The sequence below is a fragment of the Agelaius tricolor genome, unplaced genomic scaffold (assembly GCF_023055355.1).
Source record: "Agelaius tricolor isolate 1412-34295 unplaced genomic scaffold, bAgeTri1.0.p SCAF_5, whole genome shotgun sequence".
Lineage (NCBI taxonomy): Eukaryota > Metazoa > Chordata > Aves > Passeriformes > Icteridae > Agelaius > Agelaius tricolor.
Window position 1 is genome coordinate 26,895,041 of NW_027269265.1, and position 15,690 is coordinate 26,910,730.

The 15,690-nt window shown below is 36.9% G+C and overlaps 1 protein-coding gene across 5 annotated transcripts in view; it reads right to left on the reverse strand.

The window, feature by feature from the left end:
* AKAP6 (A-kinase anchoring protein 6) overlaps nucleotides 1–15,690 on the reverse strand; it is a 257,106-nt gene that overhangs the window by 205,251 nt on the left and 36,165 nt on the right. For 4 of the 5 annotated variants that reach the window (XM_071426918.1, XM_071426920.1, XM_071426921.1 and 1 more), the window contains exon 2: nucleotides 5,129–5,486. In XM_071426918.1, coding sequence (XP_071283019.1) covers nucleotides 5,129–5,443 — 315 coding nt within the window. In that variant the 5' untranslated portion in view covers nucleotides 5,444–5,486. Of the gene's footprint in view, nucleotides 1–5,128; nucleotides 5,487–7,521; nucleotides 7,645–15,690 lie in introns of those variants that run through there. The other variant, XM_071426919.1, reaches the window with a different exon arrangement.

Sequence of the window (15,690 nt, forward strand, 5' to 3'; positions counted from 1 at the left end):
TGGGACAACTTCAACACCTCCACAGCATTGCAGATGCTGCAGTACTCATATCTACAAGCTCCCTGAATTACACATCTCCCTTCTCTGTCCAAATATGTCACTGAGAACTAATGAATGCATCTCTATCCTTGGAAAAAATACCACAGGTCGCAGAACTTTTGCTCAGTGTGTCGTTAGGTGTTTGCTTTGCAGAAACTCAAGCTAATTAAAGGAGCTATTCATATTGTCCCTTGCTTTAAGGGAAGGGCTTAGATACTCCACACATTGTTCAAAATTCCTTTCCAAAGGCTATGTCTATGACCTCAAGTGAATCTATCAGGTAACATATCCATTTTCTTTTCTCTCTTTTTTTTTTTAATCTGTTTTGCCCAAGCCTGGATGGAATATGCAGTGCTGATGTTCTACCCCTCCAAAGAATATTCAAAACCCTTCGTCACAAGAACACCAATTTCAACATTTTTTTATTGGTCACCTTTCCTGCCTCTTCAGAAAGAAAGTCCAAGCTTAAAAGGGTCCAGAATGCTGTCTGCAACATTTTTAAATTATTCATTTCTCCTGATAAATTATGCAAGCAAGATCTTCCATTATCTCTGGCCTACCAGTTAAGGCTCCTCCAGCTTTTAGCTATTTTTATTCCCTTGATACATAGATAACAGCAGACTAACCAAACAGTACTCACTCAGAAACAGGTAGGAACCTCTTATTGTTTCTCAATTTTTTCTACTTTTCATTAGCTCCCAACTCGTTGAGCCTCTTATTTTATTCTAACCAGCAGCTTTCTATCTTAATTTTATCCAGCTTTCTTTAGAAGGCAACTGAGTCCCCAGTAAAATATATCTGCTCTTTCTGTGTTCATACAAAGCACAGTCCTGCATCATCTTGCTCAACTGTCATTTAGCTTAGAGATATCTCAATACCACAAAAACACCTCTGTTGCTCATTTCAGTGTAAGTATTCCACTGCCTAAAATTTTGCTTTTCTGAGCTCAGACTGCCATAAATCCTGACAAGTAACTTTGCACCTAATTTGTAAACTTAATTAGTACCTAGAAAATTGGCTTGATAATCACTTTCATCCTTGGAGGCACCGACCTGGTAGGCAAGTGAACAGCCCAGGATGGCCCTCTGCACAGAATTAGCCTCTGTTTATGTTTGATAAAACATAGCAAGGGATTTGGACAGTTTTTGAGTGATGTGGGGAAAGTGATTTTTCCTCTCTTAGGCAGAAGAGAAGTTATAGCCTAAGAGCTACAAAACCAAGATTGCTTTTACAGGTGTGCTGTTGTTGTAGTAGAGCACACTAAGATGTGGTAAACAAGTCACATCTTTTTGCATAAAAAGTTCAGTCTGAGCAAGACTGTAGAATTGCCAGACAAGTTGGAAGGTTTCTAAGCAATCTGATTGCTTGACCAGATAACATTTGAGAAACACAGATATATTTCTGCTATTCCTCGACTTTTTTCCAAATCAAGGAATCTGCTCAGGCCACAGGGGAAAACTGAAAATCTTAAAACTGTAGGCCTACTAAGCTACTCAGAAAATTTTAAACAGCTAATTAAAGAGGGGGGAAAGAGAAAGATATCTACTGTACCCTGGATTTTACATTTTTTCAAAATGCCAAAAGTGTAATGGAAAAAGGAATAACCTGTATCTAACTGCAGATTTAATGCATTCCAATACACTTTAATATCTTTAACATCTTGTTTTGATAATTTCTCACACTGTCCTCTTAGTCAGGATTTAAATTCAAGGAAGAAGAGCAACTAAAAAGTCTTTGTCCCTCAAAAAAGTAGAAACAGAGATAGTGAAAGGATAATGGTTACAGGATGTTTGATCTCTGCCCAAAGTTCACGAAAATTTTCTGGTAGGAGTCAAGAGGAAAAGGTGAGAGATTCAGTCAAAAGATGTTTGTGACCAACCCAGGCATCCTGGAAAAAGATGACTGAAGTCTCTCTACTTGGAAAGAGAGACAACAGCAGTGTCTGCAAAAAAGACACTATCATAGCATAAATTGTGTTTGTTTCTATGTCAATATATGATAAATGGTTCAGATACTAAAGTCACAAAGCAGGGGGGAAGTGCTAACTCCAAAATAAGTTATAAATTAACAGACATCTCAGATACAGAATATTACACTAGATCATCCCAAAATACTTTTTTTTTCCCAAAAAGATAGAAAGCAGCTACCAATAGTTTGAAACAGTAAACCTTTCCTTGTGAGAGTTAAAGGATATAAAGTAGAGCAGAACAGGAGCTGAATCCAAGTTACACCTCAGAAGGATTCCAAGAAAGATTTTGCTGTAAAAGCAAATATATTTTATTAAAAGTATAAAAAAACTAAATGGATCATGAAAGCATCTCAGCATTTTACGACAATACAAGGACACAGAGAGAACTTGTATATTTGCTTGTAGCAAAACCATAATTTTTAAAAATCTCTTTTACAATATTCACAATTGCTAACAGCTACAGTGAATGTGTGAGAGCAATGCAAAAGTATCGCAGAGCAGCTTGAGTTAAGTGCGGTGCCAGATGAATGACTAAAGTAGGGCATTCTGGAATCTCAAGTGTTACAGTTCATCCAGCTATCTTCCTGAAGCACTCATGTGAAGCTGAGCTTTCCAGGAAATTTCTCAAGGGACAATATAAGAAAAACCTCCCACTCATGCTATGTGGCTAGTTCTGAGAAAGGGCACAGCAAAAGTGAGACAAACAAGTATTTTCAAAGGATCAGTGGTGGCTACTAAAGCCTTAAGTCATGTAGCACGAAAAGAGACCAGCAGCAAACCCCAAAATCCCTAGGGAACAAGCCACAATAAAGAAACAATGCTCTTGATTACAGAAAGAGCAGAAGCACAGACAGATCTGCAACTGAGATACTGAGAAAAATTTCACAAGAGAAAGAGATGATCTGTGTGCTGAGCAATTTTTCCAAGGAATAATACAAAGAGTCTGCTGTGGCCTGGATCCCCAAACCAGTCTTATCACCACAAGCCAACTGACAGCCAGAGGAAAGAAATCAACTCTAAGCATCCAAAACAAATAGAAAGATTCATGAAAATGGAATCAGAAATATCCTGGCTGAGGAAAACAAACTATGAGAAAAGGAAAAATTGTTTGTCTTACTGCTACATTTGCATTTTGAAAATTATATTCAGAAACCATTATGTTATAGACTTTTATCCAGTATCTATATAATTCGTTTTTCCCATTATGATTTGGACAAGGGAGGAGAAAGAAGATTTCTTAAATTTGCAGATGAAAACAATGAGACTGCTTGGAGGAGATACTTGTGGAATGAGACAAAAGAAAAAAAAGTTTAATAATAGACAAAAGTAAAATTCTACATGTAAAATTTCATGGATAAGAAAGAGGTGAAAATACCACACTGTGGGAAATGAGATTGGGAGCTGCAGTGAATTACAAGCTGAACTTGAATCAATCATCTCCTGCTGTTTTGGAAAGTAAGAAAATGCTAAACTGGTATGTATTGTTTGAGAGATATGTGAAACACTTTTTCCAGTCTACTCAGCAATGGTCAAGCTTCACACTGAGCCCACTGTCAAGCCTGGGCACAACAGTTCCAGAAGGACACACATCATTGGGAAGTAGCCCCTCAGGAATATTGCCAGAGGATAGAAGAAAAACAATATCTGTATGAGGATGTAGTTGGATTTTTTGTTTGGTTTGGATTTTTTGTTTTGTCTTTTGCTTAGTTTTTGTTATATACTAGATAAACTATTCAAAATTCATCTAAAGTCTATGTTATATTATACCATATAAAATAATTTCACAACACTTGCTTCTACAGTCATATTTCTTTTTCTCTGTATAGAGTTTTACAGGTCAGCAGGTTACAGAAGTTCTGTATTCCTAATGTTTTGTTCAAACTTTCCTTCATTTGTTTACATAGCTAAAACCCTTAGGACAGTATTTTATGAACTCTTGTTGACTCTTGTGACTTCACAAATAAACTCTAGAAAGAAGAAAAACATGAGGAATGCTATTCATGCACTGACTCAATTTATAAATAAAATGTATTAGTGGACATATGAGGGTGAGCTGTATGCACAGAACATCCTCATTTCATAAGCAGGCACAAAACAGTTCTGCCTGTGCTTTGAACCAGTCCAAAGCTGGGTGCAAACACCACCCACAAGCTCCACAGAGCTCCAGTTTCAGCTCAGCACTGTGCTAATACAGCCACAAGCAATTCCAGATCAGGACTAGCACCAAGCCCAGCAAGACTTCTCATGCCTGCCTGCAGAAATCTTCTCACAGTATCTGCTAAAAACTTACCGCACATTGTGGATTTAGTCCTTTCTTTTTGTCAAAAGCTGGCAATGTCTATCCTAATTTTTTTAGAAAAATGGTGGGATCATTAATAAATCAAGATCAGCTCTCTATTTGGTTAGGATTTATTACAGTACCATCACTCTGGTTGGTGTTAGTATACAGTGTTGTATTTTAAGACAGCTTACAGCTACAGTCCTAAAATAAACACAAATAAAATACCACTGCACTGAGTGTGAAGGAAGACTGTGTTCACATAAACAGGCTTCAGAATGCAACTCTGAAGACAGCTCACTCTGAAGAGATAACATTTGTGCTATTTTTGGAGACTGCTACCCTCAAAAGCATGCTTCATCTGCTGCAGCAAACCAGGCCATGCAAATGAACATACACTTAAGGTCCCAGGCGTTAACTATTTGAATTTTGCCTTGAATTTCAAATGAGTGGCCCCGTGTACTGGAATGCTGGGAATTTTATTGGAATTTCATTTGGGAGTTTTGGGTACAGAAGCCCTTTAAAATCAGTGGGAATATTTCTGGGCACTTGTGAGATGTCCAGTCAGGTTACTGATAATGTCTTATTGCTTGCTTTTGGAGTATGAACACGTTCATGAATATGGTTATGATTGTTGAATTAAGCGATGAGCAAATAACATTGCAAAAAATCTGATAATTGAGTAGTTTCTATTATCTCCCTTAAAAGGATTTATTCCCTTTTTAACCCAGGCTGTCAGATATGCTTCAGCAGTTAGGAAAAGCCCTTCTGTTGATTTTACTGACAGCAGAGTTGAATGAGACCCCTTCCCTGAGAAGCATGTGATACAAACCCCATCATACCTTCAGCTGCACCAGATGCACATCCACGTGCTTGCTGTCCGAGTCCTGCTGGACAGAGTAGGTCAGGTCCCGCACCCTCTCGGACGTCACCCGCAGCCAGGTCTCAATCTCTGGCAAGTGGAGAACAATCTTCCAGTCAGCCCCAGTGTGCAGAGGAGGGGGCTTCTCATACTGCTGGCCAGAGTCAAGGTCCTTCATGACATCCCCTTCCCCTTCCTGTTCCACCGTAGGAGTCATGTTTATGAGCATGGGAGAGGCATCAGATGGCATGGGATCCAGTTCTTGTGTCCTCATGGGAGAAAGTGCTACATCCATGGCTAGCGTGTCAAAGCCTAAACCATACTTCTTTCAAAACCAGCTGCAAAGATAAAAAGAAAACACACCGCTGTTTTGAGACTGAATTCAGCAACAAAATGCTCAGAGACAAGGAGTAAATGATAATGCCTGAGATGTATTGCATACCTAAATAAATTCTTCCCCCTAAAAATCTATACTCAAGTTCAAGACCAAATAGATTTTTTCAAAATAACTTTGCTGATTTGAACATCGTCTTTGTACGAGTAAAGTAACTACTATTGCATTTCTCTCATTGTAATTTCCAATTGTAATTTTCCATTTCATTTCCAATCACCTTGGAAATTACAGTTTTCATTAATGAAAATATGTTCTGATTTTTTACAACTGTAACATAAATAAATGAACATTGACAAAGTCAGCAGAACTTTACTGAACTCCACAAGTTAATACAAGACTGGTATCCATAAACTAGTACATATTGGAACATGTTCCTTGGCCTGAAATTTAAGACTAAAAACAGAATATTTCAAGATTTAAATAAATTTCCCTACTGTCCACTCAACTATTGATCATGTACAACAAATTTTGCACAGAAACTTGAAGCAATTATTGAGGATACTTGGTTGATTTCTTGATTTTCCTTTTGAACTTTAAATTCTACTAGTTTTGTTAGATTGAGAACTGTTGCAATAAGCAACAATTCTAACAAAGCATAGATGTAATAATTCCCAAGGTCAAAACATGTACCTAAAATTAAAACATCATTTAACAAAGTGGCTTTATGAAAGGCCAAATGCTGTGTCATCAATATACACTTATGAGATCCATTGAAGAAAGTAAATAACTAAAACGTTTTACTTTGTACTTCTTCCTCTGTATGTTCTAGTTATGTGTGTACTACACATGAAGTAGGCTGCCATAAAATCTATGCATAAAAAAAAGGAAAAAAAAAAAACAAAACCCACAAAACCAAAAACAAACCAAAAAATAACCCCAAACAAGTTTACTTATTTAACATAAAATCTCTAAGATTGTAGGAAAAAACAGACTTTTCACTGTTCAATCAACACTGTGACTACTGAGTTATATTTGTAAATATTTCATGGGGAGTCTCAGTACTCAGAGACTATTCCTGCAGGCAGTGAGAGTACCAAAGTATCTAGTCACAATTTCACTTGTCGTAACCAGAAAGGACCAAAAAATTATATTTTGTGTTAATTTGATTTTATTTTCTACCCTGCCACTACTTAGTAAATCAGTGTCTGCATATCTATCACGCTCACAAAACAGTATGTTAAAGTTATACTAAATATTAACACTAAATATAAATTCGGCACTTCAGGACAAAATTTTCTATCAGTGCAATCAAGCAAAGGAAATGAAAGAAGAATCCTAATATTCTCATGGCCTGCTTACAATTTTCAACCCTTTTAGCTCAAATTTTGAAAAAATTATTAATTAAATGGTGTTAAATAAGAAGTTCTGCAGCAAAGGTGGGTGCAAGTAACAATTCAGGGTGCTGAGTATTTTCTAAGTTCATCTCTACATTACCTATTTTTCAGCTTAAACTCTGTTGCTATAAGTACTCAACATAAATTGTTTGAAAAAAAATCAGTGTAATAACATTTTTGTCTGAGACACTGCTGATCATAGCCCCAGATCTAAAAGCACAGAATTCACCCAACAGCTGAAACTATCTCAACATTTTAAACATATTCTTCACATTATTTCCTCCTGAAAGTGAAAGTTTGGTGAAACACACGTGGTCCTTATTTCTGCATGTTTACTGTTAAACATGCCTACCACAGAAACAGCTGTGAATCACTAAACGATACCAAAGCACAGGAAGAGTAGTGCTTGCTTCCTAGTTTTTTCACAAAAAAAAAACCCCAACAAACCAAAACAAAACAACCCTGGCACTCTTGCAGAGTTTTTCAGTATGACTCAGCTCTAGTGAGGACATTAAAGCAATTAGCAAAGAGAAATGAAAACATGCTCCTGCAGAAGCAAACAAAAGCTGCTCCATGCTGCATGCAGAGCACTTCCAGCTTTCATGCACTGAGTGGGCAATTAGCAACCATTAGGAACCTGCTGACCTGGTTTTTGTTACGGTGTGCTCGACTCTGTAAGAGTGGCTCTCCAGCATTACAGCTAATGCCTCCTTAATCCTAGCACCTCTTACACTCAAGTCCTTTGCATTCTTCCCTTTCTGCCAGATCACAAGTTGCAACACTTCAATTACGAATACGGGGAGAAATTTTTAAATAAATAATTCTTTTCATCTTCTTAAAAAATTATACAAAAGTAACAAAATGCACTGCGGATGCTAATTAGCAAGGTCTGAGAAAGCTTTAAAAAGCTCACAAATGCCTGAAAGGCTAAACTTGCAGCTAAAAATGACTGAATCCAAACACTAGGACACAGATTTCTTTATATTGATTCTTGTAGGATAAAAAGGCATCATCATCCAACTGTGCTGCGAGAAAGGACAACCGGAAGGTTCATCCTGCGCCCTCCGAGAACACGGGAGCGGAGGAGGGCGGCCGCTCTGGAGCTCCGACAGCCGGCGGAGAAAGCGAAAGCCCCGCGTCCCTCCCGTCCCCAGCTCCGCCCGCGCTGACACGGCCGGGGAGCGCCCGGCCCCGCGCTCGGCACGCCCTGGGTACCGACCGGAACCAGGGAAATGCCCCGTGCGGAGGGGCTTTTGCAAAATGCTGATGGTGGAGTACCAAATAGCAAACAAGGCCCGGCAGCAACAGCCAACCTCATAGGCACATCTATTTTATGCAATTCAGGAGGTATAAAACCTGCCGAAACGCTCTGGGATCAGAAGTAGGTTGTGCTAGAAAAAATAAACAATACTTTGGGCTCCTATATTGATATTTTAAGTGACTGATTTAATGCTGGCCTTAAATTTGGTTACGTTTCTGGAGTATTTTGTTTTTTCCAGATTGTGTGACAAAATATACAAATAGTGAATTGCAAACCACTACAATAAGTGTTAGAACACACATCAAAACTGAATAATTTTTTTTCGAGGTGATCTTTATACCTTGCAATTTTTTTTTTTTTAATGAGGTAAAGAAGGAATTATTTTCCTTCTAAGCAGGACCTTATCACTCCAAAATTTTTTTTTATAAAACTCAAAAGCTATGCTCAGTCTCATTTTCTGCATCACAAAACCCTGGTAGCATCAATGACAGTTTTAGGTGGGCAAGCCCTACTAAATCACATCCCAGCTTGTTTCTAAGTCAAACCTCTTCTGTACCCAGAAGAGTTATACAAACCAGCTGATTTTAAATTTGCAGGTGAACAGATGAAAATGCAATGTCAAATGTCCTGACCAATAAAAAATTCCATCTTTCAACATGTGTAGGGCATAACCTTTTTTTCATCATCACACTCAGACTGAGAGTTATGATACCATTATTTCTCAAAAATACTCCTCCAATTATTTATTTCTGCCACTTCAAAAGCTACTGTTTCAGTCTGCTAAGGGGCACAATTAAGAACTATATAACACAGCCACCACAGCTTGCATTCCTTCTGGTGGGAGAAAAAAAAATAGATGAATTGAACATATTTTTTTGCCTTGCGTTAATTCTTCATATACAGTTTTACATTGCCATGGATCCCTGTATAAAAGGTGAGAGATCCTGTGTAAGCACATGCACACATATGCTTTCTATCTTCATCTTCAGTAAGTGCATTACACCGAGCAGATGGCTGATTACCTTCCACTAATCACACAGACAATCTCACTTTCCCCTGCTTTTCTGCTCAGTCAGATGCTAACACTCTTGCACAAAACATACAATGTCTGTGTCAACCATAATAAAGTTTATCAATCACCACAAGCCTTGGAAGGCTTCTCGCACTCATTCTGCTCCCCAGTTGTTCACATTTCCCTTGTTTATAAATTGCAGGCCACGTTCACTCTGCCAGCATCAGATCATCCACCCTTTCCTCCAGCAGCAGTTAGCTCCTGTCAAACAAAGCATCATTAAGCATTTTAAGCCATGGAGTAGTCCAGTCATTGATCAGTGGTGCAGACACTGGACCCAATGAATGTTAATGAGCTCTAATTTCCCTTACTGTCACATATTGTTAAAATCAGCCGCAATCACTATACAGCCACCTGTCTGTCACGTAAATAATTTATTGCAATCCCAAAAATGCCACAAAAAAACCCAGAGAAACTCCATCACTAAATAATTTTGTGTGCTTGCTGGCTTTGAAATCTAATGATGTAAATTTTAACATCAGATTTAACGCGCTCATTGATGCTGAATTTTCTTGAATAGATACAGTGAAAACAAATGTCTCACACAGACAAGTTACGTTATAATGTCTTTTCCATTTCAGTAGTCTCAGGAATTCTCTGCCAAGTTTAAGGCTCATTATACTTTTCCTTGAAAATGTAATCAACTGTATCAACTACAAAGATAAATTATGTCAGTGCACAAAAAACCCGAAATATATCATGTCAGTTACACAGAGAGCAAATTGAATTTAATATCACATGCTACACTGATCTTGTTGCTGATTTCTTATATGATTTAAGAAGTAAAAAGCTTTGCAATAACTGAATTCTAATGGACCCAATTTAGGTTTTCTCTTCATATCATGCCTAGTGAATGTGTTTCAGAAATACCTCCTTTGCACTTATCCTATGATTATATTTAAAATTCTGACCAAACTGGACAATTTTTAATTTAGGACTGCTTGGCCTCCTATTTCATATATGACACTCTTAGAAAGTACATCTGATAGGGAACAGGATGATGCCTTGATTCCTTCAGGATATAGACCAGAGAGGCTTGCACAGTAATTCCAGTATTAAACATAAACACTAACATGAATCACGATTACAGTTTTTAATGTGACTGACTTAAAGTTCATTAAAAAGTATGCCCCCAAGCCTTTAATGGCAGCAAAGCCAAACCATCAAATTTTAACTGAGGAAATCCAACCATGGATGTTCAAGTTCCTGATTATGTGAATAAATCAGAATTTTAGCAGAATGACCCAACAGAATCTTAGTTATTTACGGTTTCTTTTTCTAATACGAGGTGAAGGAAAATGTGGAACTCAAAGGCAAGTGTTCAGCCAGAAACTGGAAATTATTGTGGCAAATCAGGGAAAGTGGAAATTCTACTAGAGGATTTAGCAAAGGATCTGTATGAAAGTGATGGCCTAGCAGGAGAGACTGTGAAACAAACCAACACAGCCCATAAGGTCCAGGCATTTCATACCCAGGCAATCTCCAAGAAGCCAGGGGTAAAACAGGCAAATTGCTGGTTGTGGTGTGCATGACCTTCTCTTTGGAACTGCTTTGGTTCTTAGGATATCAGATTGCAAAGAAAGGTTCTGCAGATCCTTTCACATGATGTTTATGCCATGAAAACTTGTAGAAACTGTAGCAGAATGAGGCAACACCATTTTTTTAGAAGACGACCCTCCCCTCCTGTTCCTGAAAAGCATACTACTGGTGTATTCCAACAAAATGCTTTTGACAAGATTCAATGCCAAAGGCTAAATGAGTCTAAATAGCCATAGCATAAGAAGGAAGGTCCTTGCATGGACAATTAATGAAAACAGTAAACAGTGGAACGGAAGAGCAAATGCAGATCACAAGCAGGGTTTCACAGAAACCTCTGCTAAGCACTATGTTCTCAATAAACAGATTAATGACCTGAAAAATGGGTGAAAAATCAAGTGGAAAAGGTTTGTAGGAGGTATTGGGGCAAATATCAACTCTAAGTAAATGAAAGATGTCACAAGGCAAAAAAATTGAGCAATAACATATAAGACTAAACTTCTAAAGACAAATATTAAGTTATGTATATGAAAAAGAAAAAACAATCCAACCACAGAAAAGGTGAAGTCTTGCCTGAAAGTGCATTAAATTTATCTGCTTCTAGCTCATATAATTTTATGTTCTCACTTATAAAAAAGCAGGGAGGCTAGCTGGAAATGATCCCACTAGATGACTGCCATGAGGCACATCAGAAAAAATTCTACACTACAACATTGAAAACAATTGTGTAGTGCCAGACTCATACAGACAGAGAAATGTATTCAGAGAGTCAAGCATATTGTGATGAGCAGTTGTGTTTCCTGGTCTTTCTAACTCAGTACAGGTTTGCCCTTCAGTGAGTAACAGTGTCTGGGAGATGATGCGCTACAAAGAGATCAGCATTAAAATGGACAAAGACAAATTAGCTGCTTCATATTAACTCATCATTACTTCAACATCCTTTATTAGCTAACTGCTCTACACCATCTTGGGCCTTTGTTGTCCTAATTTTCTCTCCAAAAAGCCATCAGTACATAGAGGCAATTTTTATACACTGATGTTTCAGCACACATTTGAGTGGTTTTTTGTTGTGTTTTTTTTTTGATTTGCACATTTGGGCAGGTTGTTTTAGCTTTCCTGGATAAAGTCATTTTTGTCATTCTAGTGGCTAAGAGTGAGCAAAGTACTTGCAAATATAAAATAATTTTTCCCTTCAGCTACAAAAGTCAGATGGTGAAGGATGCATAATAACTACTCTAGCAAGAAGATGGTGTCTTGTTCCAAAATTTTTCTCCAAAGAGATAGTGTGAAACATCTTTTAAATTGGAAGATAGCAAAATCAAGATTAGGCTTGGCCAAACATTAATCTGGATTTAAAATGGTCTTTCAGTATAGACAGAGGCAGTGAGATATAAGTGAGAACATTGTGAGCTGTTTCTCCTATCACAGCAGAATGAAAGAAACTGGTGCAACTCTCAGCTCAAAGTTAGGGCAAAGAAAAATAATGTTTCACTTCAATTTCACACTCTAGTTTCTTTGCAAATAAATGCTAATCACTTAGGAGAAATCTTAACATTTTTTTCTGGGAAAATTTTCCAGGGGCTAAATGAGCTTATTCCTTTTAATTAGGGAAGCTGCTTATAAGAAATTAATTACATGTATCAAGGAGCAATATGACCTCATAATAGATCAGATAAGAACTTTTTCACATGTATTCTACAAAGTCTGTCAGCCACAGCCAATGTCTCACTGCCTTCCAAGTCTTACATCTTTCTCTAGCAGAAAGACCATAATTTCAGCTTCTTCTTTAAATATGTTACAGGTACTGCAATAGTGGATGTTCTGTCAATCAGTACAAATGTTATTAAAAAAAACAAAACCAAACCAACAGCAATCTACCCGCAGAATTCTTCAGGGCACAACATTAATACATCAGACCCAACAGTGCAACTCAAGGTACTTAAATTTCCCCAGCCCCAGTCCTAATGATAAATAAATCAAAATAGCCATAAGACATGCCATCATTTCTGAAACTAGTTTTGTTTCATTAAATTTTTAAAAAATTATTATAATAAATGTATAATTTTGAAGAAACTGCTACTTTTTAGAATTATGGACAAGGCAGATGCTGAGACCAGAGAGCCCTTGTGAAAATCAGTGTTCTGTGTAATATGAGACACAACACTCTGTGACTAACTGCCCCTGTAAATTCTCACTATCATGTAAGGTTTAACTATAAAAAATTTAGCTGTTCAGTATAATATTTTCTCAGGTCTTCTTTAAAAGAACACCAAAGCAATTGCTTTTTTTCTCAATTTGGGGATTCACAGAAATAGACAAAGTTCTTTGGACCAGAAGCTGTTTTATTGTACTGAGTCATGCTCATGAAAGGTTCTGCTATGTTGTTTTGGTTCATGGTAGTGCCTCATGTCAGTAACACACTATCAAATGTGTGCATGCCATTTGTTTCAGACATTCAGCTATCACAGTAATAGTGCAGTGTAAAATAGTTTCTTTATTTTGGGGATTAATTTCTAATATACATTAAAATACTTGGTGTACTACAAGGATGACCCATGGCTTCAGTAACTATTCTGCAAATTCTTTCCTCCTCAATCATGATGTGGATAAAATCCTGCCACTTCATGTTGATTTACTGGTCAGCTAAAAATAGATATCTAGTCCTGTTGTGTAATCAGTCAATTGACCACAACACACAAAATTAAGACACAAATGTTTTTACCCTTTTAAGTAGTTCTCATATATTACACTGCGTTCATCTGTCATAAATTTGGTCAGGTACACCAAAATTAGGTTAAATTAGAAGAGGAAAAAAAAATTTTGATGGTTCTGAAAATTCATGGTACAAAATTATTTCTTCAAACCTTAACCAGTTAAAAGATATTAACATAAATTAACAATCCCCAAAATGCAAACTGCTGTGAGTAAAAATTTTGGTTTAAAGATACCCACAGTTACAAATTTTTAAGTAGGATAAAACTCTTTACTTCCTAAAGGCAAGCACAAGAAGGAAAAGTCAGTACTATTCAGCATAACCTATAAAATTGTAAGGTTGTTTTCATTGTTTGCACACAGTGTCTTGTTATCATGGGAAGCACCTGCCTCCATTCTAAGGCTTTCCATGGTGGATTGGATGCTACTATAACTGTACTTAAGAAATGACACAAGAACTCTAGAAAATATGGCTAGAATGAGGAGAGGGAAGGGAAGGGGAAGGATATAGATTTAAGGCTCAGTGTCTCACTACAGGGAACAAGGACTCTGCATAGGAATTCTACCTACTCCAGGTAGCTTTTTTCTTTCTTCCTGCCTTCCTCAAATGATTTTGACTCTTATTCTATGACAACAGGACAAAGAGACACCCATATACAGAAACTTCTTTGTAAGATCAAACAGATAAGATGGTGAAGAGAACACCTTACAAAACTAAAAACCATCTCCAAGATGACCTTGCACAATGGGTCCTGAGCAAACTGCAGTATAAGAACAGATATCACAGAACCTGACCACCTGCACAGTAGGTTGCAACTTGATTTTTATAGTAATCTGTGGGCTGGAATTGAAGAGAAAGATGTCAGGCTACAGCTACAGAAGCTACTTGTATGTGAGAATAAGCAGGTTTGGATATTTCTGATTCAGATCCTTGAATCCCTGTAACTTGGAAAACATTGCCTTTGTTTTCTGCCTCATTATGACTGGGCTACACAATGTCCTGCTGCACAATGACAATGTGCAGTCAGCTAAGGTTGTTCATTTTGGTTTATTGGTTTTTTCTCCTGATATAAAAATACACATAGCATCATGTTCTGAGACTTCTCTGAATGCTTTCAAGCACAGAAGATTCTCCTGGGAATGTAACTGAGCATTTATATTAAATTTTCCAGGACCAGAAATAATTATACTCAGTAAATAGGATTTTAAGATACCTCTTTCTTCATAAGAGTAGCTTGAGAATGACAGATCTTACCCCATCTGCTGCCACCAGCAGGTGATATTTGCACCAGCACATTTTATGAATAAAAGAGCTGCAAACTCCCCCTTCCCCATGTATATATATATATGGTGTATACTTTTAGTCAATCTGCACAACTCACATAATTCGCTTATTATTTCCAGAATTGTACTGAACAAGTTAATAATATTAATTAAATATTAAAATTAACAGAGATGCCATAAAACAGTCCACAGGAGGTCCATTAATCTGCTATGCAAATGACATTTTAGATCAAGCACCTAAAAAACCCAATAGAATCTCAACACTTAGTGAAAAACTGAAATAATTGTATGAACTGGTATTTTTGTTTGGTTACATTTCAAGTCAGTATATATATGTATATATATATGTAAATAAAATCACTGTTATTTCCAGTTCAGCAACTTTTCCATCCTACTACCAATTATGTGCAAAGGGGATGGAAAAGGCAAACTATAAATGGGCAGAATGGAGAAATAGTCACTTATCCAGAAGTAATAGCAATTGTTGCCCATGTTATTATTTAAAGTTTTATTCTATATTTTCTTGTTCTGTTTGACCTTCAAATTTTGTACATTAAAAAACTGTCCATTATGATGAAATAACACCTAATTCAAAAAATACATTTATGTCAGTTTTTTGAACATACTGTTACAAGTCAATCATATGTCTTCAATTTATGGGGTATTTTTTAGTTATAATTTTTGCTCAGGAAAAGCAAGTTAAATTGGCAAAATTTGTTCAGACACCTGTGTAAACATACAGCTGTGAACTGTATGCATGCAGGATATTTTATTCTTCCAGAAAAAAAGTTATTATGGAAAAATGCTAAAAGGTAGAAAAATAATGCACAGTCATTTCAGAACTGTATGTATGGTACATGCAGATGTATGGTAATGATTGCAATCTCAGATGCAATTTCAATAATAATTTTTTAAGCATCAAATGATTGAATTTATAAAAATGCCATTT